A 26560-nucleotide genomic window follows, 5' to 3' on the forward strand; every position below is an offset into this window, starting at 1 on the left:
TTCATTTACATGTTGATTGTGGTTGCTTTTGCTTGACAGGTAGAGTTAAGCAGAAACTATGGCCTGCAAATACTAAGATATTTCCTCTCTGGCCTTTGATAGAAAAAGATTGCTAGAAGACTAGTGATACTGAAGATTAACTTAGAAAAAGAATGAGCAAATTAGATGTAAAATGTGATTGTAGAATAAAAGAATGATTCAGAAGTTAGTGGGTGGGTAGGTCTTCAGAGTTTAAGGAGAGTTGTATTTGTACCTTTGAAGTTCGAACAGTTACTAAAGATGCCCAGAATGATCCTAAAGAGTTGAAGAGCAGAGAAGACTATAGTTGAGTTGCCAGAGGCCCCTCTAAAAATGGAAGAGTGATACTTTAGTATCTTCAGTATGAGGACTGGAGAGATTATTATTGATAGGAAAAATGTAATAAAAGTGCAAAACAGGTTCTCTTACACCTTTTCCAACAAGAGTGTTTTAAAAAGATCTATCTTTTAGGGCTTTATAAACAAGGAAAAGCATACATGTATATGTGTTTTCTATAGCTTTCTATATTTTATCCATAAACATGTATGCGTATATGTATTTGTGTATGTACATATGTTTTTTTCTCTTACTCAAATCATGACTTTACACTCATTATTCCAAGTCTGTCCAATCTCACAAGGTATTTCCCCAAGGTCTCTCAGTCATTCCATGCTTTGATATTTCTCAGAAACACCATAGAGCAATTGAGATCTCATTGAAAATTGGCACCTAAGATCCAAAGGATTTTATATTAGTATTAGATATAAATTTTTTTTAATTGAAGAAATTATTTTAATTTTTCCCTGTCTACCTTCCCTTCCCCCCAATAAACATAAATTTTTATACATTCGATAAATATATTTTTGAAATGAGAACTTTTTTTGTGAGTGGATTAAGTAGGTTTGTATTAAATAATCGAAACAAGTAACAGGGACTGTTATAAGCTGTTTACATGTATTATCTCAGATACTTTTGAAACAAATTCTGTGAGGTAATTATTGTTAATATCGTTTTTTTACTATGTAGCAGCTGAGCCCTAGAGAGGTGAATTATGTTTCCTGAGGTCACAAAGCTAGGAAGTTGTAGAACCTACAACCCAAAATGTATTATGTGATACTTTAAGTATAATTTTTATTTATATTGAAAGCACTTTGTTAGAATGATTCACAGTGGAACAGACAACTTGATATGACATCATCATTTGGTATACTAACATGTATTCTACAAATGATCCTTCTAAGAATAGCAAATGAGTAAAGTAAAATTAACTTAATATTCTTATTGATATAAATCCTGTTGAGTTCTAACCAAAATTTTACATTGCTGAGTTGTGTGATTCACCACAACCTGTGCGGATTCTGAATAGGTATATTTACTCATTGTTACATAATTTTTGTCTGAAGATTGATGATAATTCATGAACTTTCTTGTGAAAAAAGTAACAACAAGAATAAAAATAGTCAAATAGGAAAATGATTTTAGCTATGCAACTTTTATTATGTTTAATGTAATAGTTTAATTTTTGGTATTTTTTTTCCTTACAATTTCCCACAAGCTGTCATAAGTCAGATTTTAGTAATACTGTTCGCTACCAATAACTAAAATACTGAAATTAAGAAAAATTTTAATTTTTTTAAAAGGAAGCATTATGCTCACTTAGTTTTAAGAAATGTAAAAGGGGTAGATTAGGTTTTTTGCACTTATAAATTCTAATGTTTTAATAGATTTTTCTCTTGTCTAAAAGAATTAAATAATGACTTATAAAACTTGTGTTTCTTTCCAACTTACGTGATCTTGGACAAAGCAACTGCTGGGACTCAATTCTTTATCTGTGAAATAGAGTGATCTCTTCTGTAATTTTTACCTAATAAGCTTTACAGATTGACCTTAGATTTTGGAATATGGTCTCTGAACCCTCCATGCCTATATCATGGTTCCTGAGTCATAAACAAATGATCAGTTTTTGTTTATTGAATAAGGAAATTATTAGATATTTTTTTTTGTGCAAAACACTTAAGAAGTAAAATATCAAAATGTAAGATAATACTAATTGCTTTAAGGAACTTTCAAACATTGAATATTTTAAAATATACTGTTAAACATAATTTTACTCACATAATTTCACTATTGTTTATACTTAGAAAACCAATCTAATTAGCATAATAGTTCTCTGTGTTATTAAGGGTCTTTAGTTCTATGAATTCATCTTAGCCAAATGCAAAGTAATTATTAGACATTTGTCTGAAAATACACACTAATCATTTAAAAGATTAATTTCCTTGAATAAAGACTGTCTATGTGAACTGAAGCCATCCATTGACATTCTCTCCTCAATGTGCCTGTGTCCTATTTCTTGCTGGGCCAATAGTGAAGATATTGTTAAATGCAGCCTGAAGGGAGGTACTGAATTATAGTTTCTAAAGCTTTCACAAGCATTTTGGTTATTCTGTTTGGACTGTTTTTGTCCAAATGAGTTTTTTTGACTCTAGGAACCATTGATGACAAATTAATCATTTAAACTTATGGTAATCTTCCTGTCACTTACTTTAGACCCTATAGCACTATTATGATCTTATGACAATTCTTTTTTACAGACTTCTTAAACTTTCTCTGGGTCATAAATAAAAAATAAGGATAAAAATTATTTGTCCCAATAAACGAAATGAAGCTATAGTATCAATATGGATTTGTGTATATGCACACAGATGCCACTTTTTTCAAGGATCTCAGACCCACATTTTTAGTTGTGTTTTCTTCTGATAATGTGCATATTAGTTGTAGTGTATGACATAAAATCTATATGAATAAGTCCAAAACATCTCTGTGTTATTTGGGAAATCTAGAACAAATAATTTAGTCTTTTTTTTTTTTTTCCTTCATTCATATGGTGTAGGAAATACCTAGGGTAATTATGAAATTACATGAGTTGATAATGAAGAACTTTGAAAATTAAGAATGATATATAACTAGGTATTTTGTTATATGCAGCTTTTACAAGTGTCCATAGGAAAAAAAAATGATCATTTTTCTATTTGTATAATAAATGCACTTGGACTTTTGAAAGTTTTTAAAGGTGCCTTCAGTAGAATTTGATATAGTATAGTGACTGTCTTCCAGATGAAAAAGCAAAACTAGAAAAGATAATGGCTTGCTCAAAATCGTATTGTGTGACAGTGCCAATCTTTGCATTTCATAGTATGTTAAGATGTAGAAAGAGTATCTTGTGAGCTTGTTTTGGTTTACTCAGTGACATAATAGTGGAAGAGAAAAGCTGCAGATCATTTGATGAGTAAGTCCCATATTGTGTATTTTTACTTAAAATATTTTTTAAAATTTTATTTGAACATCCTGTGTGAAGTCATAATTTTTCAAATAAAATAAGCCCCACTTTGAAAGCCTGACCAAGAGGAGCTAAAAATGTGTACTTTTTTTTTTTTTTTTCTCATGCTTCTCTCTTGATCTCATTACATCCTAAGAAGCATCATCAATCAATGAACTGAAACCAGAAAGCTCAGCTGCCATTTCAGTGTTTTGGTTCAGATTTTTTCTGAGTTAGAAGAGAGAAACGACTTACATGTTTTAAAGGTTTTTCTAGGCTGTGGCTGCTGTAAAGATTTTTTAAAATTGTGTTAAGGATGGTTAGTATGCATGTCTTATATTTCTTGAAAAATTGAAATATGTTAAACAGTAATCCTCAAATCTGAGTCAGTACTCTCTGAGGATTGATTTTGTTAGCTCCAAGATATATGGAACTTTGCACGTTGAGGGCGTTTGTATATGGTTGAGGTTGTGTTTGGGAATTGTGTAGTGATATGAGTTTGAAGAGGTCATATAGTCAGATCTTTAAAAGAAGAGGAAAGACTTTTTAGAGTTACATGATATCTTATAATATTCAAAATAATAACATTTTAGATCTGCTTCATGTCTTGCTTTAAAATTTTTTTTCATATCCCATTATTATAACCTCATATTCTATGACTTGAACTCTCATAGAACTACTACCTATTGCTTTTCCATCTTCTTGGAGTTCATGCTGTTCTCCACTGCTCCAGCGTGAGGAGAATAGGAAAATTAAAAGTACAGGGGGTAAGGTGGAGAGAAAAAATAGGCATTAGAAGCAACACTGGAATAGTGGAATTGAGAATATAACTGAAAAGTCTATATCTGTGAATATAGGCATCTTAAAACTTGTCAAATATCAAAATATAGAATGTGGATACTTCCAACAGAACTTACTTTTGTTGAAATTATTTGTAGTAGTGAATTGAAGGGTTAGGGGAGTAGACAAATTATTTTGAGATAGTGATTTATCAGTTGTCTGATCAGATGGAGATTCCAGAGTTCAAGGGAGTATCAAGAAAAAAATATACCTTCACTTTGCTATAGCAAATGTTCAAATTTGAAAGCATTTCCTGAAGTAGAAACCTAGAAGTTACTTTCACAGTGTTTACATTTATTCGCAATTTATTAAATGCTAAAACCTTTACGACTGTGATGAATATTTTAAATATAAGATGTGATTTCACCGTCATTATTTTATCTTACTGAGTTTACAATCTGGGAAGAAAAGATGTGTCGAACCAAAGAAAATTATACAAGAGAGATAATTTTTGCTAAATTACATAACAAATGCTCCATCAGCGAAAACAAAAATTAGCACGGGCAGAAGTTAGCTAGTGAAGTTACTAAGAAGAGATTAGGTCCCTGACTGTGGCGTGAGCACAGAAGAGCAGTTGGTCCTAATTTAGGCCTCTCAGCCTAGTTTATGGCCCAGAGCGTGACAGAAGGCACTGCTATTTTTTTTTTTTTTTTTTTTTTACATTAACCTCTCTCAGTCAGCTTATTTGTGAATGTGTATGTATTCTTTTGGCTTCTGTATACAGTGTTTCATGGTTTTTCTTCTTGAAATTTCTAATTTCAGGATTTACATTTGTTTTCACTCTGTAGTTCTGTCTTAAGGAGTTCACTGGTTGATAACTTCACTGGCTTTCAGAACTGGTACTTTTTTGTTTTTCATTTTTGGTCTTTTGTGTTTAAAAATTAAAGTTCTGAATATGCCTTTTGTCATAGAAGCGAAAGAAAGTGAAGTATTTATTGAATATGTGTATATTGGAGGTTTATATGCAGTGCAGTATATCCTCTTCACAAATTTAGGAAACAGTTATTTTTCCCATTTTATAGACGAAACTGAAGATCACAGGTTAAGTATATTTGCCGGAGGCTGCAGTCAGTAAACAGCATCAGATGTTTTATTTCCTACTATCTATTCTTTCTATGGAACCACTAAAAAGGGAGGAAAAAGAGGAAATAAGCGGTTGAGAGATCTGAATTGAACATCTTTTCAATTAAGAGAATAAAAAGCTTTTGAATTATGAGTCAGGAGCTTCTGTACAAATTATTCTGTTTCAGAAAGGTTTCATGACTTGACAGTCTCTCTGAAATTTTTTTTTTTTTTTTTTTTTTTTTAGGCAAGGCATCCCTTGGTTGATCTCACAGATTGCAAGGACCTTGGCAGCTTGTAATCTCTTATTTTTTTAATTTTTTACACCTACAGCGCCTGGTCTTTCTAGGTAGGCTTCCATCCAAGAACTATCCAGGCCCAGCCCTGCTTAGCTTTCAAGATCAGATGGGATCGGGCTTGTTCAGGGTAGCATGGCTATAGACAGTCTCTCTGAACTTAGGTCTTCCCATCAGTAAAATAAGGTTAATGCTTTTTCATAGGAATATGGCGAAGAAATAGAGCCCAGTATATGGTACGTAGTAGATATGTAGGGAAATTGCATGTATATGTTGTCACTACTAAAAAGTAGGTTTGTATTTATCATTGGATGTAGAGTTAATTAGATGGTCTTAGCTTTTGGCATGTGAGTATTGAACCTTACCTTAGCTTATTTCCTTTTTTCCTTATTTTATACAGTTGACCCTTGAACAAAATGGGTTTGAAGTGCATGAGTCCACTTATACATGGATATTTAATGTAAATGTATTTTCTCAACATTTCTCTAAATTACATTATTGTGAGAATACAATATATAATACATATACAAAATATATGTTAATTATTGGTAAAGATTCTGGTCAACGATAGGCCATAAACAGTTAAGTGTTTGGGAAGTCATGTTATACATAGATTCTCAACTCTGTGGAGGTGAGGAAGGTTAGGCTCTGTGCCCCTAACCTCTGTGTTTTTCAAGAGTCACCTATATTTATATTTCATCGTATCTATTTGTCATCATTGAGAAAAATTTTTCCCTCTGTAGTTGCCTCCACACTTAAAACAACCTTGCTCCATGACTCCCATGACAAGACCTGTGAGGGGATGAGGAAGAAAGATCCTTTGTGTTCACGCTCTCAAATAGTATGTTCTCCTTGGGATCACTAGTCTCTCCCCCAAAAAGGTTGGTGAGCTTTGTCCTCACCTTTGCAGAGAAAGGAGCAGCAAGGAGTGATTGGCTGCTTGCCACTGGTTACTAGCAGAGACTTAAAGTGAGTCAGCATTCATTCTGTTTTCTTTACACTCTGACATCTGTCTGCCATCTGTCTGCTTCTGACCTCCTTTGACTTGTCTTTAACCTTTTATTAAACACTCCCTAAGCTTCCTGAAAGACACCATAATATTGAACTGGGCCGTCAATAATTCTTCCCCTAAACCAAATACATTAAAGCCACACTTAATTTTCAAAGAAGAGCAAGTAACTTTTGGAACAATTTGTACATCATTTCAGGCAAGGTTATTTATATGAATATGCCCTTTGCCTCTCTGCCCCCATGCCAAACACTTAATAGAAAATTCCAAGGAATGAAATTGTGTTCTGTGAGTAAATATAATTACTTCCTTCTCAGACATAACCGCTTAAGCCGTTCAGTCCTTTATGCCAGTGATCCCTAACCTTTGTTGGCACCAGGGACCAGTGCTCCTGTGAGAATCTAATGCCTGATGATTTGAGGTGGAGCTGAGGTGGTAATGCTAGTGCTGGGGAACAGCTGCAAATACAGATGAAGCTTCCCTCGCTACCTGCTACTCTCCCCCAGTTGTGTAGCCTGCTTCCTAACAGGCCACAGATCAGTACCAGATTTGGGGACCGGGGTTTGGGGGCCCCTGCTTTGTGTTATCCTGACACTTTCTCTTATTTTGCCTTTACCTTTTTCTCAGATTCCTTATTTTGCTTTTATTGGGACTTGAAAACCTCTAAAAGATTTTTTTTCTTTGCTGTGTTAGAGAAAATGACAGGAATAGGGCAGAAAAAAACTGTAGCTAAAGTAACAGAAATGCCAAGGTGTGGACAGCCAGTCCTAAATAACTAAAACTCAGCTGTATCCAAATGTGAGTTTGACCGATGCTGAAATAGCAGGGGCTTTAGAGTTCTGGTGAGCCTTAGGAATCAGAATTTTGCCTCTTCATTTCACAGAGTTAGAAATGACATTCTGGAGAGTTGCCCAGAGCTATACAGCAAAGTTATCAATGGGACCTTGGTCTCTTGACTTGTATTTGGCACTTTTTTGTGATTGAGATTGAATTATCTCAGAATTCACAAAATGGCAAACATTTCCATGACCTAATACTGTGATGGCTTTTTAAATAACTTTCGCTTTACTCTCATAAAAAATGGAATGTATTTAAAGTTAGAGGGTTATTGTTGAATTGTCAGAATATTTACTGTAGATTTTAACTTGCAAACCCCTCATATGTATATTAATTATAATCAATTTAAACTCATTGTTATGCAGTCAGGGGACTGGTTACATCCTGGTGCATCCATGTGGTAGGATATTATGCCTCTTGATTTTGGAATAATTTTTGATGGCATGAAGAAATGCTTAGGACATATAAAGTGATAGTCTGACATATATACAGTATAATACCAATATTGAGATTTAAAAAACAGATGCTTAGAAAGTAACGGGCACTTCGAATGTCAGGATTATGAATAATTTCTATTATTTTACTTGGTTTTCAAATTTCCTACAAATGCATATACTACTTTTATAATCAAGTCAGTGAATATTATGAAAATTTACTTTATTCATTTCCCACACAATTTTAGCAACAATGAACATGGTAAAATGATGTATCTTTGAAGCTCCATAGTATAAATTACTTATATTATGATCTTTTTTTTGTTTCCTGTTTTCCTACTGTAGATTATTTTATTTGTAAATATATTTTTATTCCTTAGGAAATTTTTTTCCATGTGTCTGTTATACTTCATTTGGTATACATATCCCCTTGTCAGTTTTGTTCAGATACTGCATGTACACAGTTTAGAGTCAAGTGATACCATAGGCCTTGAAGACAAAGCATAACAGTTCTTGAATTCAGTCACCTGTTACCACCCTATGGCTTACACTCCAGAAGAAACAATGCATTTAGCTATTTCATAGGGAACATACTTCCATATTGCGAACTAAGATGCTTCTGTTTTTCATTAATTTTAGACAGCATTTACTTTCTCTTATCATAGATGGAGGTGTTAACTCCCATACCCGTCTTTACCTCTTCTCTCTTAGCCTCCCTGTGTGACTATTTAAATTTAAAGCAATTGTGTTCCCCATCCCCTCTACCAAATAATATATTGTAATTATGTTCCCTTTCTTTTACGGTTTTGTTTTTTTCCGTAACATCTTATTTTAAAATTAGTCATACAGTATGCCTCTCATTCCCTAAAAGCCATCCTTGGTTCCCATTGTCTGTAGGAGAAAATCCAAGCTCAGTGTGTGTATAACCTGTGAGCTTACCTGGCTCACTCTTCATTTTTCAGCCTCACCCACCACTACTTTCTACCCCTGTGCCTCAACTCTGAGTTACTGTTTTGTAGTGCCTTGAGTGGGCATATTGTCTCTTTTCTCCTTGTCTTTGCTGTGCACAGTCTTGAACACCTATCCTTCTGCCTTCCGTGCTTACCAAGGCTTCATCTTCTCTAGGAAAGTTTTTCAGTCTTTTCATCCCCATTCTCACTTCTAGCATGTCTGGGTTAGTTGTCCCAAAACACCCTTGTATATATCTCTACTGTGGCTTTACTCATTTGATTTTATAATTGTTTCTGCTAGCTGTTCTCCAGATGTGGTCTGGGGTCCCTCAGGCCTCCTAAGATCCTCTAAAGCATCTAAGAGGTCAGCTACTAGGTTTTTCTACTATAACATCTGAAAACAACTAATGTTTGCAAAACAGCTTGTGAGGAAAATAGCCTTGGAGCATGCCGCTCAAAACCTATGCAACTGCGTAACCAGATTACGAGGAAAAACAATAGCAATCTTAAATTTATAGCATAGCTAAATCTACTGGGATTGGACCGAGCATCTCAGTCAGTCAATCCTTCACAGCCTTAAACCCTAGGGTAGGGGGTAGGGTTCCTCTTTCTCCTTTGAGATTTAGGCCTTGGAATATAGTTTGCTATGGATATCATTTTTATCAGATTCAAAAAATCTGAACCTGGGTATAGCTTTCATTAGTCTGTTATTTTAATTCAGGGACAATGTCTTAGCTTTTTTTTTTTTTTTTTTTATCTGCAGTTACAGCTTCTAATTGCATATAATTGCTATATATAATTTTCACCTTTTGCTTAAAGTCTTCCTAAGTTGCTAAGCTATCTCTGTAATACATGAAAGCTTGTACCCTCCTGTCACTTCAGCACATGAATAGGTATTGTTAACCACCACAACTTCCTCATTATCTCTACATCATTACCCTAAGTACTAAATGTATGCAGTAACTTGTGTCAAACATGCATTGCCACAGATTGTACCTCCTATTCCAGGAAACCTTTCCTGACTGCCTGCCACCTGGATATCCTCATGGCTTTCTGTTCAGATCTGTTTGTCTTACCAGACCAGGGAAAAAGGAGTTTGGGAAATCTGATTTCACAATTTTGTACTGCATGTTGACAAGGTCATGTTTTTTGCAGCTTCTGAGTACCCGGTCTCAGGTCTGTTGGAGTAGGTCTGAAGCACAGATTACACTGCACTTTCTAAAATGAAAAACATAATTGTCCCTTCCTTGTTAATATCTGTGACAGACTCTGTTGTCTATAGTAGATGTTCTTAGAGTGGAATCATGGTGCTACTGAATAAAAGGGGGTTTGTTTTGCCTGCATGCATCGAAGCCAAATGAGATATGAGCAGGAGTTTGCAGCAAAGAAAGGTGTATTCAAGGAAATAACACCAAGCCCAGAGACACAGGTGAGCCAGGGCTCAAAGACCTGGCCCCCTGATGACCTCTTAGGCAGTGGTCCCCAATCTTTTTGGCACCAGGGAGGGACTGGAGCTTCTATTAGAATCTAATGCCTGATGATCTGAGGTGGAGTTGAGACGGTAATGGGTTGCAAATACAGATGAAGCTTCCCTCACTCCCCCACCACTCACTACCTGCTGTGTGGTTGGGTTCCTAATAGACCACAGACCAGTACCGGTCTGTGGTCCCAGGGTTGGAGACTCCTGCTCTAGGGGATAGGTTATAGAGAGGAAAGATCATTAGTCATAGTAGTTAACGGAGTTGAGGTTGTGGGCTCAACTAATCGGTCAGAGCTAGAGAAGGAGGCAGTTAATTGCATCAGGTTCTGATGCCCTTGTTCTGTCTGTTTTGAGGGGATGTGGCCCACAGGATTGGTCTGCCTTTATGAGTCTGGAGCTGAAATACAGCTGGACAAGATGGTATAGTTAGTTTGACTGAAACTCTGTGGTCAACAGATGTGAGGCTTTGTTTCCAAGACTCTGATGCTGACCAGAATCTGATGTCTTAAGGGTTTTAATGATTAAGGGTGTGGTTGTACAGTATGTGCAAAGGTGGAAGGATAAGGAAAGGAAAGAAGCAAGTGGTCGTGGTGCATGCTATTAGACTAGACAAAGCCAGTTTGAATCAAGGAGAGAAGAGAAAAAGTCATTTTAAGGATGTGAAACTTTTTGCAGTTACAGTGGATCTCTAGGAACTCAGGGACTTTCTGAAGTTGTATGCAAAACTTCCGATTTGTATTTTAATAGAGAGGGCATAAATATAATCAGACTAAAAGGGTTCAGGCTAAAAAAGAAATCACTAGCCTGCAGGTCTTACAGTATTGAAAAGTACCCAATTGCATGTAATTTCTCAAAAGTATCACGTGGTCTCTTGTTTAAATACCAGTTCTTGCCTCATCCTATAATTCCTTTACCATTTTAAAGCTATTACACAAATCATACCTTTAAGAAGGCATTCCTTGATCCCTGGGTTCAGTTCCCACTTTGGGTTCCTTTGGGCTCATGCACTCTATCCATTTACAGGTGATTTCTCACTTGTAAGCAGGCATGTAAATGCCTTCCTAATGGGCTCATTGTAACTTTTAATGAGATAATATACAGATAACGCTTAGTCCAGTGTCTGTCAGCAAATGGTAGTAGTTCTTGTTTTCTTGATTCTTCCTCTTGTCTTTCTCACCAAAAGTGTGAGCTTCTGTGCAGTAAAGTCAGTGTTTTGCTATAATTTTGGATAGGTTAGAGTTCAGTAGGACTTGAGAAGAGTCAGGTCATTTCAGCCCTAGAACCAAACAAGGGGGATAATTTTTCAAGCTAGTAAATTATGGCATTTCCAGTAGAGCCATTTGTTAAACATCTATGCATAGTCAGAATTAGTTTTATAAAATCCTTAGGCATTTACCACAGTGGAAACTACAGAACTATCTTTCCATCTAGTGTAGTCACTTTTTCTTTAATCTTGGGAAGACATTCATTCTTTTGGTATGAACCAGGTGAAAAAGTTAACCTGTGCTTAGAAGCCATGTCATTAAAAAATAATCTTTAAATGCCAGAATTGCACTCAGCGACTTGAGATGCTTGAGCTATAAAAGGATGCCAAAACTACAACCCACTGAAGAAACATCACCTATTCATTACATGATATGAAATAACACTCGTGAAGGAGAATGGTGTTGTAAATCCTTATATTTTTAAAGTTATTTTATTTTTTGGATGCGGGGGCATTGGAGCCAGCCACATTGTGTGAGTTTGACTGAGTGCGATGTGAATTTACAGTATTCTCAGAAAGTTTAAGGAGATCATAGGAAAAGACAAAAGGGGATATAGACAGACACTGGGACAGGCTCTGGTGAGAAAACTGCCCAGTAATGTTGCAGCAGCTCAGTACCAGGGGTCTGAGGATCCTGATGAAGCTCGAGACCCGATTGCTTTTCTTGAGCATGCATCCTTGCCAGAGTTAGCTCTCGTTTTTGGTCATGAGTCTTTCATTTCTTGCTTTCCCTCTTTTAATACATGTATTAATGTATGTGTTTACTTATTAACTACAATTGAATAGAGCTTAAATTGTGTATCCAATATTATGTATTAACATTTTAATTTAATCTCAAGGTGCATTTATTTCCATACAAAGATGCTGAGTTTGACTTGTTAAAAAGTTAATTGTATGTGTATGTATGTAACATATGTTCTATTGCTCGAATTATTCAAGTTGTTAATGAAATTTGTGGTTTTATTTCTCACAAGGTTTACCAAACAATTTTTATATATACACACACACACTTTAAAAATGTGGGTCTGTTTTTATTTTTACGTTTTGTAATCAGTTTTTGGATATGTCATTCTTTGAGTTAACATTTTGAATTTATCTGGTGTGTTTAGGAATTGTTAGCAGATTTTTAAGTGTAGGAGTTTAATCAAGTAATCCATACACATTAGACTAGACTTACTATATTCTAAAGAAGGTCTCATGGCTTGGTGATCCTAGAACATAGTTTCTGGAGTCTGAAAGACCTGGGACTACGTTCCAGCAGTGTCACTTTTTAGAGCAGCACTGTAATGTGGCACCTACTGACCACACATAGCTATTAAGCACTTGAAATGTGGCTAGTATTGACTGACCGAATTTTAAATTGTATTTAATTTTAATTAATTTAGGTCTAGGGAAACACATGTGACTAGTGGCTACCATGAAGAGCCTCACAGTATGAGGCGACTTAACTTTTTTGTATTCCAGATTTCCCATCTGTGTAGACGAGGTCATATCTAAGCTATCTTTTGTGATTGTTCTAAGAACAAAATATATATATATTTTTTTAACACGTGCTTGGAATAGAATATGCCCTTCAGAAATGTTAGTTGTAATGGCTATTACATATTTAATAAACTGAAATTACTTTCTTTTGAGCATTAATTTAAACATGTTTATTTTTATTCCCTTTCAGGATTAATTTATTTTTGGAAATCAAGTGCAATATTAAAAGGAAATCAAACCATACTACATTATTGGAAGCCATTTCTGCTAATTTTATTACATTTTAAAATTTATGATTTGATTTGAATACTATCATGGGAGGAGCTGTGAGTGCTGGGGAAGATAATGATGACTTAATTGATAACTTAAAAGAAGCTCAGTATATTCGCACTGAAAGAGTGGAACAAGCCTTCAGAGCAATTGATCGCGGAGATTACTATCTGGAAGGCTACCGAGACAATGCTTACAAGGACTTAGCCTGGAAGCATGGGAACATACACTTGTCAGCACCTTGCATTTATTCTGAAGTTATGGAAGCATTGAAACTTCAACCAGGATTGTCTTTTCTTAACCTGGGAAGTGGAACCGGATATTTAAGTACAATGGTGGGCTTAATTTTAGGTAATTTTATTTTTGTAAAATTCTTTTTAAAAAGTAAGCTGTTTGTATTACTGTTTATAATTTACGGTGTTTGTAACTTTGTGTATAGTATATGTTTGAATGTGTATACTCAAAAGTAGTTCTTTTTTTAAATGGAAACATAAGGTATTAGTAATCTTATTCTCAGCCTTGACCCTGATAGTTAGCTTCTACATTCAGTCCTAGACTAAAAAAAAATCTTGGAACTGTTTCTCTAGTCATTGTCTGTATTTAAATTGAACAGCTGGTAGGCAGGAGACTCAGTAATGTGATATAATGTATTTCAGATAAAATATTCTGACTGCATAGTGTTTGATGGTTATCAGTGTCTCATATTAAAGGGAATGAATGATGCCAGGTTTTATAAAAAAGATACAGGAGTATGTGGGATACAGAGAGTGTGGCACTGGTGGAACAAAGCAAAGGATTGGAAAAAACCAGGAGAGAGAAGTATATGTCATCCTTAAGCTTTCAGCATACTTGTTGTTTCTTGTGCCAGGCATTACTTCTGGTGAGAGTATACAGTAGTGATCAAAAGGGGCAAATACCTCTGCCTTCAAGAAGCTTGTTGGATGCTTACTGTGAGAACTAAGCATTGTTGAGCTTTTTATATACAGTAACTTATTTAATGTTCCTAATAACATTCCTGTGAAGTATAAACTATTATGATTATCCTGTATATAGGTGATTTAAACTGAGGAATAGAGAAGCTAAATAACTTGCCTAAAGTCACATAGCTAGGAAGCGACAGCTGGAAATATGCAATATGGGTGGAAGAAGCATGGCTGGAGGAAAATCTATAAAGCATTATGATGATGAATGGAGGATAAAAACTGTGACTTTTACTAAGCCATTTAGTATTTGCTGAGTGCTACTGTGTGGTAGGCATTAATGTAGAGCATTAATGGTCCATAACATGGACTCTTACCCTTGAGTTCACAGACTGGTGGGGGTAGAGAGACAAAAACTAATTTCTCATCCAGTGAGGTATGTGCTATAATTGAGGTATATGCCCAAGTTATAGGAATAATACTGGTTTAAAATTTACTCTCAAGTGATGGGGAATCATCGAAAGGTTTTAAATAGAGAAATGACTGTACTCTAGTAGGTTAACTATGTCCCTGTGTGCTCGACAGTCCTAGTTTATTCCTGTTGTCCTAGCTTCAGTATTAATAATGCCCTTTTCTTCCCCAAAGTGTCCCAGTTTGGACAATAAATAATGTGGTCCCATATGACACTTAAGGCATTTTTCAGTCCTGAAATTTCCCTTTCCTGCACACTGGCTGTCTTCTTACTTTCTCTCCTAGTCATGGAACCCGAAAAAAAGAAGAGTACTTTCCTCTCATAGTTGAGTCAGTTCCTGATATATAACAACTGCTCAAAAATGGTAGCAAATTACTAATTTTTGCCAAAAAAGAAATTTATCAGCTTACATTTAGTTCTTCTGCTTTCCCAAGACAGGAATTTCTCTGCAGATTGGGAAGCCTATCATTTCTATCACAGTGCCTCTTTGCGAACAGAATCTCTAGGGGTTGAGATGGCTTTCAAATCAAAGGAACTTAGTAGGGGAGTAGGGAGAGCTTCTTTTCAAAAATGAGTTACCCTCCTTGAATCAGTGCATTTCTTGACCAGCTCTGACAACTTTAGGCTGAAGTCCAGGCTTCTTACCATGTTTGTCAGCCTCAGAGCACCTGTTATCCTGTCTTCCACTTCTCCAACCTTGTCAACTGGCTCTTGCTGAGGAAGGTCAGTGTAGCCAGAAGCCTGGCTGGAAGAGATAGATCATAATTGGGAAACTTATCAGCAGTGAGGTGGCCCTCTTAAACCCCATTTCTCAGTCTCAGTCTCCAAGAGATGAGATCCTGTGGCCACATGCATTTACAGGGCAACCTCAAAATTCATTGTATCTTAAATGTCTTAATCCTTAGCAGAGAGCAGTGTGGGGAAACAGACCCTTGTCTAAATGATCCATAATGCACTAGATATTTTCCTTCTGTTACAAGGCTCCAGGGAGTCATGGGTCTTTAGTTACATGTATGACTGGCCCCTGGCAAGCACTCATCTACTTTGTCAGTATAGATTTACCTTTTCAATACATTTCTTATCAATGGAATTATATAATAAATGGTCTTTTGTTTATCTTAGCATTGTTTTCAAGGTTCATCCATGCTGTAGCATGTATTAGTTCTCCATTCCTCTTTAGGGCTGAATAACATTCTCTTGTATGGGCATAGCACATTTTGGTGCACCATTCACTTAATGGACATTTGGGTTACCACTTTTCGAAAGTTATGAATGACACTATGAATACTCACATATAAATTTTTGTGTGAACATTTTAATTTGGGTAGATTCCTAGGAATGGAATTGCTGGGCTCTATGGTGAGTTTATGTTTAATTTTTAAAGAACTTACCAAACTTAAAAAATGGTTGCGCCATTTTGGAGTCCCACCAACACTGTATGAGGTTCCAGTTTTTCCACGTCCTCATCGATGCTTGTTATTTTCTTATTAAGAGGCATCTTAGTGGGGTATAGTGATATCTCATTGTGGTTTTGTACTTCTCTAAGGATTAGTGATGTGGAACATCTGTTCCTATGCTTTTTAGTCATTCCTATATATCTTCTTTGGTGAAATGCCCATTCATATCTTTCCCCCATTTTTAAATTGTTATTAGTATTCTTATTTAGTTGTAAATGTTCTTTATATATTATTCAGATCTTTTCTTCCATTTTTTGATTAAGTTGTTAGTATTCTTATTAGTGAGTTGTAAGTGTTCCTTATATAATTTTGGATACAATCTCTTTATCAGAAATATAATTTTTAGATATTTTTTCATGCCCTTTTAGAAGGCTCTTGGCTCACTACAGGTCATAGAATTAGGGAGTTCCAGATTCTCCCTCTGTGGTCCTCTGCATCCCCCCACCCCGTTTCTGTGGGGGGCGGGGAAGACAGCACATTTTGCAAGTTTCCAGCGTTCTCTTCAGATTGTGTTTTCAACCAAACCTCAGTTTTCCCTCTATCTGCTGTCCTCCTTTTTTTTTTTTTTTTTTTTTTTTTTTTGGTGATGATGTAGAAGGAGGAAATCTTATTTTTTATTTTGAGAAATTACAAATGTTGCTCTTGGTATGTGCTTTATTTGGGATCTGGGCACACCTGTTTTGAAAAGAACCATTTCAATTAGGCTACTTGTCATTTTCTGAAATCAACAAAGTGCTTCACTGTTTAAACTGTTATTTCTTGGTCCTCATTAGGCTTTCTTGCATCTTCAGCCCATACACCCTGTATCGAGTTGCCACTAATAATCTATATTTTACATTTTTTTTCCCTTCTCTTCATTCCTTTTGGTTGTGGAGTGGAAACATTACTCTTGACCATTTCCTCCATTGCAGCTGCCTCTGAAAATCAATGATTTGTGTTTATGGATATTACTGCTAATCATTTCAGAGCAACAAATAGTAAATGATAAAAATATATTAGGAAACAGAACAGGCTTTAGAAATTTTACAAAGTCTTCATAGCAATTTTTTCTGGTTATTATTTCCACATACTGTTCTTGGAAATTATAAGGCAGTCCTCTCAGTGGTACGAAAAGTCTTAGGTGGTTCTCTGTGCATCATGAGTTGTTAAATTAGGAATTAACTCTCCCCAACTTGGATCATCTGTGTACCAGATACAGTCAATTCTTACTATTTGTGAATTTGCCTATTTGCTAAAATTTATTTGTAACCCTCAAATTAATATTTGGTGGGGCTTTTGAGGTCATTCACACATATATACAGAGGAGTGAACAATCTGAGTCTCTGTGAGCATGTTCCTTCCTAGCAGGGGTGGAACAGGTGAAGCTCTGCCCTCTTGTTTCCCCTCTCTTACAGAGATAGTCACAATAGGGAGACAAGTGGGCAGTGCGGTACAAGCAGCTCTGGCTCTGGGACCCATTTCTGGTTTCATTAGTGGGGTATCCTCACACAAATCACTTATCACTTTTGAAATTTATTTTTTTTCTTTTGTAAAATAAAAAGACTTAACCAGGATGAGGTTTAAGAATTTCGTATTGTCTATTTCATATATGTTCACATGTATCAATATGTATCAATATTGCCCTAGTAGCAGCGGTTCTCATTTGCTAATTGTTTGCTGGACTTTTTATAACATAAACTATCACAAATAATGAATATCGATTGTATATATTTCAGAAAATTACTAAATCTTTTTGAAGATATATGTGTGAAATAATTTGTGAGTCTCTGTCTCCCAGTATAGGAGCTGGTGCCTAAAGAATTATCTTCTCATACAGTCTTACCTAGGCTGGCTTGGATCTTGTACTGAGTGCTTCAGATTAAAAACAGAGGTTGGCTTGAGTCCACAGGGCTACTTGGCCTGCTGAAGTTCTTGGTCCTTTCTGGAACCTGCCTTCACATTCTTTCTGGGTGGCTCCTGCAGGGTTAGTTCATCTCATCTCCCAGACTTTTGACTTTCAAAGTTTGTTTCCCTGAATTTCAGATCTCTTTGCTTTGCCTTTATAAACACTCTCTGTCCTTTTATGGAAGCTTCTTTGGCTTTAGCCTGTAGTGAAGGGTAGATGATTATTCTGTCTTCAAGTAATAGCCACAAACAGAGGATTCACAGATTTCTAGCACCAAGGTCTATCTGCCAAGTTCTAGACACTCTTGAATCTTTCAAACTGTGCCAACAAAGTGGATATTTAAATGTGCAGTGCTTACTGTATATTTCTTCAGTGTACACAAGATTCCAAAAGTTAACCTGTCTCCAGCTCAAGTTACCCTTTCTTACCCTATCCCACAGAATACAAAGCAGATCAAATTTTCTTTCTCCTCCTCTTTTTCCCATTTTGGTGAAAAGTACTTTTTTCATCCCAAAATTACTCAAGGCAGAATCTGAACATCAGTCTCTTCCCTCTCTAATTATATTTTGTGGAGGTAATATATCCATAGGGTTAAAAAATCCAAAAGAATCAAAAGGCATAATTTGGAAGATTTTTCTTCTCTCTCTCCTCCATTTTATCGAGTTGCCTCCGCAGTTCAAGAATAACTTTATTATAGATTTCTAAGATTCTATCCATTTTTGCATAATATAATTGAACCCATGAACAATGCAGGGGTTAGGAGTACCTACCTCTTGGGCAGTTGAAAATCCACACATAATTTTTTTCCCACACGTAACTTTTGACTCTCCCCAAACTTAATAACTCCATTCCCTTGGTATCTGTGGGGGACTGGTTCCAGGACCCTGCAGGTACCAAAGCCTGTGGATGCTCAAATCCCTTATGTAAAATGGTGTTGAACGATGCATACAGTTGGCTTTCTACATTCGAGGATTCCTAACTGTGGGTCAAAAATACAGTGGTGGTTGAATCCATGGCTGCAAACCCTAGGGATACAAAGGGCTGACTATATATATTTTTAAAAATCTGTGTGTAACTAGATCTGTGCCGTTCAACCCCGTGTTGTTCAATGGTCATTGGTACTTACATGATGATTATAGAGATGATAATTGAAGCCAGAAGAACTTAGGTACATAAAGAATATGTATTACATTTTAGATTTCTATTAGACCGCTAAAATTAATAAATTTATTTTGAATGGAATGTACTTATCTGTAAGATTTACTTCTGTTAAATACGTCATTCTGTGATAATATCAGATAAAATAGATTTGACATATACTTAGGATTTTATGCTAGTATATTTTTAAATCAGGACATGAAAAATACAGATTTTTTGTTTTGTATATATGATTTGCCTCAGTCTTATTTGTGAACCCTTTAAACTTGGGATCATAGCTACATTTATGTACTTTATTATTCTTTCAAAAAGTAGTTATATTTTACACTGCCAACTGCTGAGGATATAGTAGTATGCAAGGCACATCCCATACCTTTGAAATTGTGCATGTCATTTCTGCACTATCATTGTGTGAACTTTATGGGCCCTTCTTCATATGGGACTGGAACCTGAACTTTCTGGTAAATTTCAAGACTTGCTTCATAAGGACTTTACTAAACCTAGAGAGCAGAGAACACATCTGTAGTCTTAGATATAGCCAGCCAGCTGGAGGATGGTTAAGCTAACGCAGCACTATTCAGTAAACACTTGAAAATGTTTGTCTTTAATATGCATTTTTAGTGTGATATAGTAGTATCATAGAGAAACCATTGGAAATTAATTATATCTCAATAAGTAGCAGTACATTCAATCAATTTCTCTTTAGTGATTGATTTTTTGCTGATTCTCTCCTTTACCTTTGCACTGTTTAGTGTCTCTACATTATACCCTAAGGTAGTCATGGAAAAAAAGAATGAAACTTATACTTGTCTGCATTTCACCTGTTGTTTGTCTCTGAATTTTTACGAAGTTACTTATAAATCTTACCAAAGATGCTTAATTTTGTATAATTAAAATTAATAATAAAATAACTTTTTTTGAAGATGTTTTTACATATATATTTTAGTTCTCATTGAGAAACTTTATACTAGCTTCATAGAAACCAAATAACTGATTAACCTACTCCTTCTTGTGGTAAATATTTAGTTTTATCCAAAATGATTTTATTTGTAGTCATTAACTCTTGATATCACTTTACTAATGAGAACAGAGATTTGGATAGTCCAAAGAGATTTTTAAAATTATTTAGTTTGGGCTTTGTAATAATTAGGAGGGTATGGCAGATGCGGTCAACCTGAGCTGAGCTGCATGTTAAGGTACCTGCAGAACCAGGGCTGCACCTGAGAAATCCCTCTACCCGTTGAAGGTGGGACGTAAGCATTTACAGTTCATATTAAATTTAATCTACTTTTAAACAATTTAAAAATTCCAAGGTTATTCTAATATGCAGTCAGGGTTGAGAACCACTTAGATAGGTTATGGTTTTGTTTCTACAACTAACCAGTTTGGTATGCAATGAGAGGGCACATTATAAGTTCTAATGATTTGTACCCATCTTGTACTTCATAGTGCGTGAAACACTTTTACATAATTTACATGATTTTCTCAGGGACTCATTTTATATAGTAGGAAAGTCTTCAAATGGCAAGTGACTGGTCTCAGATTGTATAGCTGTGAAAAGGAGGAACCAAGGTTGAACACTAGGACATCTGCCTTTAAATCTACTATTTTTCTCACTGTCCCACAGTGTTTAGATCTGAGTCCTCAGTTGAAATGATGGACCTTGAATAAGTTCATCTTTAGAGCTTTTCTAGTTATGTATTATGAAGTATATTTTGCTTGTGGCTATGTGTTTTATAAATTAGCTTTACTTAGAATTCTGAAGGTACTTTATTTAAATGTTGAGTGAAGCTCTCAGATTTCTTTGGCCTGCTTCAGGAATACTTCTGCCCTGCACACTGTTCTCAAAACAGCTTTTTGAAGTACTTCAGAATAGGGCTGGAGTGTCGGGTGTTACATAAGGTCAACATAGATGTAAATAAGAAATGTAGATATTGCATAAACACTTCATACTTATATTTAGCAATTATTGATCTTTATCTTTGATTATTGACTGGTAGATGATAAATGAGCTAGATTAGGTCCAACTACTACAGAAGAAAAAGTCTCTAGGTTTTATTGGAATTTTATTATATTTGTTTATACTTGTTATTGCTCTTATTAAATGGGTTATTACCAGCCTTTAAAATAATTTTTAATGTGATATACCTGGGTTTTTCAAATAACTTTGTCATAATAGACGATTGTATATAGTTCTATTTTCTCTTTAATATTTAGCCATTTTTTAAAATATGTGTTACAAAAATTAAGCATTTATTATTTCATAGAAACATCTTCATATTGGCAAATATAGAGTAACATTAGAATCTATTGAATACAAAGTCAAATTTATGCTTCATCTGTTAGATGACGTTAGAAAGTGTTAATACTTATGGATACCATTTCATTTTTTCTATTGACAGCTTGTACCTTTCTGTGTGTTTATTTTTTAAAAATTTTTATTTTTTTAAATCTCTTTGACAAGCTCATTTTTTATTGAAAAGCTGTACATGCATACAGTTAAGACAAACTTTAGACAAGGGGTATAATAAATCTCTTTCCTATCCTAGACCTCTTAGTCCCATTCCTTAGAAGCAGCTATGTTTGCTTTTTTAGGTTTCTCTGTTTCATCTTTCTGTTCTATTGAATACAGATGTCAAATATGAGTTGTAATAAAAAGCACCACGTAACATTTTTATCATACATTTGATGTATTCTAGTTGTACACTGCATTATAAATAAATGGGATATTGGTGACATTGCTATTTAAGTTCTGCCTTTTATTAATATATTTTTATTTTCAATATGGTAATTGTCAATTTATTAGTGATTATTATAGATATGTCTCCATGTTATTTTAAAAATAATTACATCTATTAAAAAATCATAAATGATGGTGGCACTAGAAATCAATACATAGTAGTATATTCTATGTGTATGTTTATAGTATTGTCAGAACCCTTTTTGATGAAATTGTCTTCATCTGTGTCAAGGTGATGTGAAAAAGAAGTAATATGAAAAATGTTCTTGATATTTTCTTAAACTTTAAACTTTAGTTTCAAAAGTTGCCACTTTGCTTTTAGATAGTAAGAAAGTGAGGAAACGAAAAAGAGACTGTTGACTTCTTTAAGTGAGCAGCCTATATAGTAGTCTCTTTTGACCCGGACCTCTGAAGTTCACTCCCTCTGTTAAGGCATTTTGAAATGTCAAATAGAAGCCTTGATTTTCACATTATTTACTTGACACATTTGTTATAGTGCTTATGCATTCAGTCTTAAGGAAACTTCAGATTCCAGCAATATTGACCTTTGTTGTTGATCTCTTACATGTAACCCTAGTTTTATTAAAAATGGTCGATTGGTATAACTAGATTCTTAATGGATAATGGAAATATAAAAGTCTATTACTTTTTGGGTTCAATGGGTCACCTTAAAAGGTTAGAAAAAAGCAGATCAATTTCATTGTACAATATGTTCCTTACTATGTACATAACGTTAAGTAATTGTAGCTTAATTTGAGTTTTTAAATGAAAACTTCAGTGTTTCCTAACATTCTTTGTTTCCTTATGGAAATTCAAGTTTTGAAAATACTCACATTCAATGTTGTATTTAAAAAAATGACATCATTGTGTTCTCTAGATTTTTTTGCCACTTATTTTTTGAAAAAAAAATTTCTAATAAATTTATAGTAATGATAAGGAATTTCAAGAGGTCTTAAATGATATTGGATGGATATTCCAGTTTTAAGATAAGACCAACAAACAGTTCATTTAGAATAATTTATTTTAAAATCTATAAAAACATTGCAAAGAAAATTCTGTTGTGGTTTGATGGATCAAGTACCTTTTTAATCTTTTTATCTGAATACATTTTTAAAGTAGAATCATTTTTTCGTGTGTGATAGAAATATAGTAGGTTAAAGCATTATCTTTATCTGATGTTGGCTTGAAGATAGTATTTGAAAATTTCGGTATAATTTTTATAGTTTAGGTACTTCCTAGATCACAAATCAGTTTTTTCATGTGCCCACTAAACATAATTGATAGCCAATTTTTTATTTTAAAATTTCAATATATATTGTATTTTTAATGATATTTAGTTGGTGGGATATCGACTTAAATAGTTCCTAAGATAAATACAAGATGCAGGTACAAAATAAGTCCATATACGATACAGAATATAAGGAATACGTAAGCACACACTTTTCCCTAGGAAACCAATCTCTCAGTAAAACAAAATAACAAAAATGTAAAGTAGAAAACCAGTTGACAGTTACAGAAATTCAGAAGGAGCTGGTATAACTAGAAGAGATTGTGTGTTACTTTCATGTGGGTCATGCAGCATGCACCGTAGCCTTAGGAAACGTAAATCCAGTTAGTTGTAATTGCAGAAAATTGGTACCAGGGTGGGGGAAGAGCCTTCCCAGAAAAATCTGGGGCTGAGAAAGCTCTCCTGTATTTCTCTCCCATATTTCTCATCCTTAGAATGTCACTCATTCTTACCAAGTAAGATGTGTGAAGTATGCTGAAACAGGAGAATAAAATCTGTTCTGCAAAAAGTGACCGATGACCCCATTCTGCTAGACAATGGGAGTTCCAAAAGGCAGAATGTGGTCTTGGCCCTTGAGGAAGTTAGCATTTACTGGATAGTAGTCAAATGTCATGAGTTATATATACAATATCTATGTCAGCCCGTGGTTTCAGGATTTTAGAAATTATCAAATTTCTAATGATAAAAATATAATGGTAAAGAACTTAAACCTCATATAGTATATGGCTATTTCTTTGGCAATATTGTCCTGATAAGCATATTTTAAAATTAGTGTTAATAGGTTTCTGATCAGCTTTTTAAATCTGTGGTTAGCAGATACCAAATATTTTACGTCTTCTTTAAATGCTCCTGTGGTAAATGAACAGAAATTAAAAGCTCTGTAATGACATTAATATTTTTTTTTATAAAAATGCTGCTGCTACGATTGCAGGTCCTTTTGGAATAAATCATGGGATTGAGCTTCATTCAGATGTGGTGGAATATGCCAAGGAAAAACTGGAGAGCTTCATCAAAAATAGTGATAGCTTTGATAAGTAAGTATATCTATAGTTCTAGTTTTAAAGCACTTGATAGATATGTATGACATGTCTGTTTTCAATACTATTAGTGTATTGATCCTGAGTTCCTCAGTTGAATGCAGCAAAAATCTATGTGGTATAAAGCGAGAGAAGAATTTAACTTAGAAAAATTATTCTATGCTATAATTTTTATTCTGTTAAGTTTATAGTAAATAATAAATGAAAAAAATTTGATTTTATGCTACTATCATTTTATTAGGGTAATATTCCATTTACTTAACATCGTATAGGTACCTTTCTTAAAGATATAAATATGCTTGAATTAGAATACTTTTCTGAGACTAGTTTTATACCTTTGGGATAGTAATTTAATAGTCCTGTCCTCTTTATTTGTAGCATAAGGGTGATAACCCATTAGCATATAAATGGCTTAAAAACACAATTATTTTGTAATATATCTAGAGGAAATTGTGATAGAAATACATTGATATATCTTGTATGATAGGGTTTTGTTTGAGAAACTTGTTTATAAAACCATTGTATTGAACTCATACTTTGCCTTTGAGGAAATACTGCACAGTCATCTTGAGCTGGCAGGGAAGTCTATTTGGTGCATAGCATTTCTAAAATTCATGAGTGACAGTACTATGGAGCAAGGGCTTCTTATGTTAAAGTCCATGATCTCTGTGACATTATATAAAGTTTGGAGGGCATTTATATCTTTCAACTAAGTCATATTTTCAAAGAATTCCTCAAAGATGAAAGGAATCAGGCTTGTAAAACACTCATTTTATATAAGTAAATTTTAGTGCAAAAATATTCATTTTCAACTCAGCCTGCTGGGAGTGTGCCTTACTCATCTCTAGGCCCTGGTCATGACCATGGAGGTGAGCAACATGGAAGAATCTGTGGATCAGAGCTGAGGATTTTTTTCTAGAGTTTAAGCTTGGGGACAGTGCCAAGAAGGAAGCCAAGAAAGCCCTGTGAATAGCCCTTGGAGTGTATCTTTCTCTGCCTCTCCCTGCCCCTTCCCCTTGCCCTTTTCTTTCATTCCTGCTTGCCATTGCCAGTTTGTATCTATCCTCTGGCCAGTGGTACTTGATTGATTGAAGAAAAGAAAACTGATACACTGCAGTAAAATCCTCAGTGTTGTAGAGGGAAGGGGAAGTTTTGTATCTACCAAGTGTGATGATTGTAACTGGGTTATTCTTCAATAACAGACAAGCTTGGGAGAGTTTGGAACTGTTACTTGGTTTTATGCCTAATTCTTGATGGATATGAGCAAGTCATTTGAATTTTCTGCATCAATTTGCTGGACATCATAGTTAACATTTCACATTTTGAATCATTCTTCTAGTGCTTACCGTGTTGGTTCATATTCTCTTTCTAAGAATAACATTGACAAATAAAATACTTTTTTGCCTAAGTAATTTTATAAGAAATTGAGATTCAAATTAGCATCCTTTTGTTTTTCTGTTTGTCTGATGATTAGTAGCATGCTAAGAGCTTAAAATGTGGACATAAATATTTTTATATTGTTTATTACAACTATAGAATTTTGTTAAATTTATTTAATTTCTATTTTAAGTATTGTTTTGATGTTGAAACTGTGTACACATAAGGGCCTTTTGAATGCATTTGAACTTAGAAAAAACAAGTAATATTAGTAAAAGCAAATGTCTGAGGTCTGTTGTAAAGTCTTTTATGTCTGTTAGCTACATCTCATGTATTAATACTCGATGGCACAGATACTCAGTTTGAGGTCATAAATCAAGCAGAACAAACTCAAGGAAGAATCTGGAATCACTGAAGCACCTCTATACAAGTATCTATGGACCTCAAATTTATTGCTGACAAGTGGGCATGGTCCTGGGAAACAGTAAAATATGTCTTATTTAAAGCATTTTTCTATGTTGATGTAATTTAAATAATCCATAACATAAGTTTGAAGACTATATTTAGGTGCCTCAATTTTTAAAAATTTTCTTAAATCATTTTCATGTAATTGTAAAATGGTCAAATTTCCGTGGCTTGTATTTCTTGAGTTTTTTTGTTTACTGAATCATTTAGATTATTATTTATAAAATGATAAAGCGTTAAATATGTTTATGCGACTGATCTAAATATTTTTTTATAATTTTTAATGTTATTTTCGTTAAAGTAATGAGACAGATTTTATAATATAGTTATTTCTGAAATGTTGCAGCTAATTTTTAGGACAGATTCTTCTATTAATAAACTAGTCTAAAAAATGAGACAGTTCTGGAAATGTTATTTATTCTGATTTTCAAGTAGCATTCTGAAATATTAGTTACGTATTTCAGAGTGTAAAAGTATTTTGCATACAGAGTAGTAGGTAC

The 26560-nt window shown here is 34.5% G+C and overlaps 1 protein-coding gene and 1 pseudogene across 3 annotated transcripts in view; one reads left to right on the top strand and one right to left on the bottom strand.

Moving 5' to 3' along the window:
* The window catches only part of PCMTD1 (protein-L-isoaspartate (D-aspartate) O-methyltransferase domain containing 1), a 63167-nt gene that overhangs the window by 14709 nt on the left and 21898 nt on the right, over nucleotides 1–26560 (top strand). For 2 of the 3 annotated variants that reach the window (XM_016152827.2, XM_036232852.1), the window contains exon 2: nucleotides 24113–24215. Coding sequence is in view for 1 of the 3 variants with exons in the window: in XM_016152817.2 (XP_016008303.1) it covers nucleotides 13306–13612; nucleotides 24113–24215 (410 nt within the window). In the remaining 2 variants the exon portion in view is untranslated. Of the gene's footprint in view, nucleotides 1–13181; nucleotides 13613–24112; nucleotides 24216–26560 lie in introns of all 3 variants that reach the window. The other variant, XM_016152817.2, reaches the window with a different exon arrangement.
* On the bottom strand, nucleotides 5564–5682 carry LOC118612322 (annotated as a pseudogene).

Source organism: Rousettus aegyptiacus, unplaced genomic scaffold, assembly GCF_014176215.1.
Source record: "Rousettus aegyptiacus isolate mRouAeg1 unplaced genomic scaffold, mRouAeg1.p scaffold_m13_p_15, whole genome shotgun sequence".
NCBI lineage: Eukaryota > Metazoa > Chordata > Mammalia > Chiroptera > Pteropodidae > Rousettus > Rousettus aegyptiacus.